Genomic DNA, 3600 nt, shown 5'->3' with positions numbered 1-3600 from the left:
TTCTAAATTTGAAAATCGCTGAGAAGTAGGAAAAGGGAATTAATTCGAAAGTGCTACCTCAAGAATATGCACCAACAATCTCTAATAATCAGTTGAGCAAGATCAAGTAGCTTAAAATGATGTGGTGAATCTGGCTATGATAAAGGGGGGAAAAATGCTGAAATTCAAAGATTTCTCGAATTTGGAACTGCATAATACCCAAATTCTTGTTCAAAAAAAAAAGTGCAAGAAATGAAGAGCATCCAAAAGAACCAACCAAACCACTTGCTTCGTCGGCACACCTCCAAAATACGTGGACATTTTGCAATAACCTAAAGGAAAAAGACCCCCAAAAACTTTCAATGCCAGTGAAGATTATAAGTCCTTTATATATTGCAGAATTGGAGACTTCTAAGTAAAAAAAATCACAAAGAATCACATGAAGCTTTTGTCTCAATACAATATGTAAAAGATCAAAGCAAAAAGACATGCAACTCCATTGAAAGGCTTATTTATTTTTTAATAACAAAACTAAAGAATCCATTAAAATTGATCTTAAAAATCAGCAGCTAATTGGTGCCAATAAAAACGAAGCAGCAATAATCTAATATCTTGTCATGACCCAACCCAGACCTGGCAAGATATTGTCCGCTTTGGGCCTTAACAAGGCCCGCACGGATTTGTTCTTGGGGCGCCCATACACCCCAAAACGCGTCTTGCCAATTAAGGTGTGGATCACCCCTTATAAACCCAGCATCTCTCTCGTGCTTTGCCGATGTGGGATTCGCCTAGGGTGTTACATACACCCCCCCTTGGGGACTCAGCGTCCTCGCTGAGGTTTGCCCCACCATCGCTCAAGAGGACACGCGGAGCCGCTCTGATACCACAATGTCATGACCCAACCCAGACCTGGCAAGATATTGTCCGCTTTGGGCCTGTGTAACACCCTAGGCGAATCCCACATCGGCAAAGCACGGGAGAGATGCTGGGTTTATAAGGGGTGATCCACACCTTAATTGGCAAGACGCATTTTGGGGTGTATGGGCGCCCCAAGAACAAATCCGTGCGGGCCTTGTTAAGGCCCAAAGCGGACAATATCTTGCCAGGTCTGGGTTGGGTCATGACATTGTGGTATCAGAGCGGCTTCACGTGTCCTCTTGAGCGATGGTGGGGCAAACCTCAGCGAGGACGCTGAGTCCCCAAGGGGGGGTGTGTGTAACACCCTAGGCGAATCCCACATCAGCAAAGCACGGGAGAGATGCTGGGTTTATAAGGGGTGATCCACACTTTAATTGGCAAGACGTGTTTTGGGGTGTATGGGCGCCCCAAGAACAAATCTGTGCGGGCCTTGTTAAGGCCCAAAGCGGATAATATCTTGCCAGGTCTGGGTTGGGTCATGACATTGTATGGGGAGTTGGTAAAGGATTTTGATTTTTCTATTAATTACCATCCAGGTAAGGCAAAGGTGGTAGCAGATGCCTTGAGTAGGAAATCATCTGGGTCCATGGCTCATCTTATCACCATGCAATCTCATTTGGTAAAAGACTTGAGGAGATGTGGGATTGAGGTAGTTACTCATGGGCAAGCAGACGTGTTAGCACATTTGACAGTCCAACCCACTCTAATTGATAGAGTTAAGGTAGCTCAGAAGAACGACATAGAACTCAATAAAATCCGTGAAGATGTGAGCAAAGGACATAAGCCCGGATTTAGACTTGATAATGGGGATGGATTATGGTTGGGACAAAGGTTATGCGTGCCAGCAGACGAAGAGTTGAAGGCAAAGATCTTAAGAGAAGCTCATGAATCATCTTACAGTATGCATCCTGGTAGTACTAAGATGTATCGTGATCTAAAGCAAAGTTTTTGGTGGAGGAATATGAAGAGAGATATTGCTGCTTTTGTGTCTCGGTGTTTAGTCTGCCAACAAGTAAAGATTGAGCATCAAAGACCAGCAGGAACTTTACAAACGCTTCCTATTCCTCAGTGGAAATGGGAACACATAACAATGGATTTCGTTTCTGGATTACCTCGTTCTAGGAGGGGATGTGATTGCATTTGGGTAATTGTTGATCGATTGACGAAATCAGCTCATTTCTTGGCAAGGAAGAGTACAGACAATGTAGGGCAACTAGCTAAGTTGTTCATTAAGGAGATAGTGAGGCTTCATGGGGTTCCAGTGTCAATAGTGTCTGATAGAGATCCACTGTTCACTTCAAGATTTTGGGCTAGCTTACATAAAGAGTTGGGGACGAAATTGAGATTTAGCACTGCTTTTCATCCACAGACAGATGGACAATCCGAAAGGACTATTCAAACCCTTGAGGATATGCTTTGAGCTTGCGTCCTAGACTTGAGTGGTGGTTGGGAAGAGCACCTAATGTTGATCGAATTTGCTTATAACAATAGCTTCCATTCGAGTATTGGCATGGCACCATTTGAGGCATTATATGGAAGAAAGTGTAGGTCCCCAATCTGCTGGGATGAAGTTGGTGAAAGAAAACTTTTGGGTCCAGAATTAATACAGGTTACTGTTGATAAAATCAAGTTGATTAGAGGACGTCTTCAAACAGCTCAGAGCAGACAGAAGAGTTATGCAGATCGTCGTAGACGTGAGTTGGAATTCGAAAAAGGAGATTTTGTTTTCTTGAAAGTATCGCCATGGAAATGGGTGTTTCGGTTCGGGAAGACAGGAAAGCTTAGCCCTAGATTTATTGGACCATTTGAGATTTTAGAGAGAATTGGTCCGGTGGCCTATCGCATAGCTTTACCACCAAGTCTGTCTAGGCTTCACAATGTATTTCATGTGTCTGTGTTAAGAAAGTACATTGCAGACCCTTTACATGTGCTAGACTATCAACCGATTCAGATAAATGAAGACATGTCGTATGAGGAACAGCCTATTGAGATTGTCGATCGAGACGAACAAGTATTAAGGAATAGAGTTATTCCCCTAGTGAAGGTACGATGGATGAATCATTCTATTAAGGAAGCCACTTGGGAGCGAGAAGCCGAAATGTTGGAGAAGTATCCTCAACTCTTCCATGCATAAGGTAACCTTTTAATTTCGAGGACGAAATTTTTGTTAGGAGGGGAGAAATTGTAACGCCACAAATTCCCATACATATTAAATTATGGAAATTGGGCTTTCATTGAGAATTATGGGTGGCCTATAACCCTTATTTAGAAAGGGGTACTAATTAAATAGAGATTATTTATGAGATCATTTTGGAAAAGGGTTATTTTTCCTTATTGAATAGGGTTTCTTAAGATCCCCTATAAATACATACTTTTCCCCCTTCCATAACCCTAAGTTCACAACGTTTATTCTTCTTCTCTGCTGCTCTTTACGCTCTTACCCAAATCTTAGGATTCAAACCTTTGTTTAGGAGAGAATCAAGCGACGGGTAAGTTATTCTCCATGTTCTCAACAGATTTCTAATCACTCTATCTAATTAGGGTTTATATTGGCACGATTCTAATGGTTGTAGATCATGATGCATGGTTTAGAATATATTTAGACTTTGCTTAGGGTTTTGATTTAGTATGAGTTTAGTTAATCAATCCTTGACGTATTAAGCACATGATAATTCTGGACAGCATGAGGATCTCGAATTTTAA

The 3600-nt window shown here is 41.9% G+C and overlaps 1 protein-coding gene across 1 annotated transcript; it reads left to right on the top strand.

The window, feature by feature from the left end:
* The first annotated feature begins 2407 nt into the window (after positions 1 to 2407).
* Positions 2408 to 3031, top strand: LOC127899339 (uncharacterized). Its single transcript, XM_052432696.1, has one exon. The coding sequence runs from the start codon at positions 2408 to 2410 to the stop codon at positions 3029 to 3031; it is 624 nt and encodes a 207-aa protein (XP_052288656.1).
* Positions 3032 to 3600: the final 569 nt, after the last annotated feature.

The sequence above is a fragment of the Citrus sinensis genome, chromosome 8 (assembly GCF_022201045.2).
Source record: "Citrus sinensis cultivar Valencia sweet orange chromosome 8, DVS_A1.0, whole genome shotgun sequence".
NCBI classification, from domain to species: Eukaryota; Viridiplantae; Streptophyta; class Magnoliopsida; order Sapindales; family Rutaceae; genus Citrus; species Citrus sinensis.
This window is presented reverse-complemented; position numbering and strand designations above follow the sequence as displayed.

Coding starts and splice junctions, on each gene's coding strand:
- LOC127899339 (XM_052432696.1), top strand. CDS start 2,408: ATGGCACCATTTGAGGCATTATATGGAAGAAAGTGTAGGTCCCCAATC.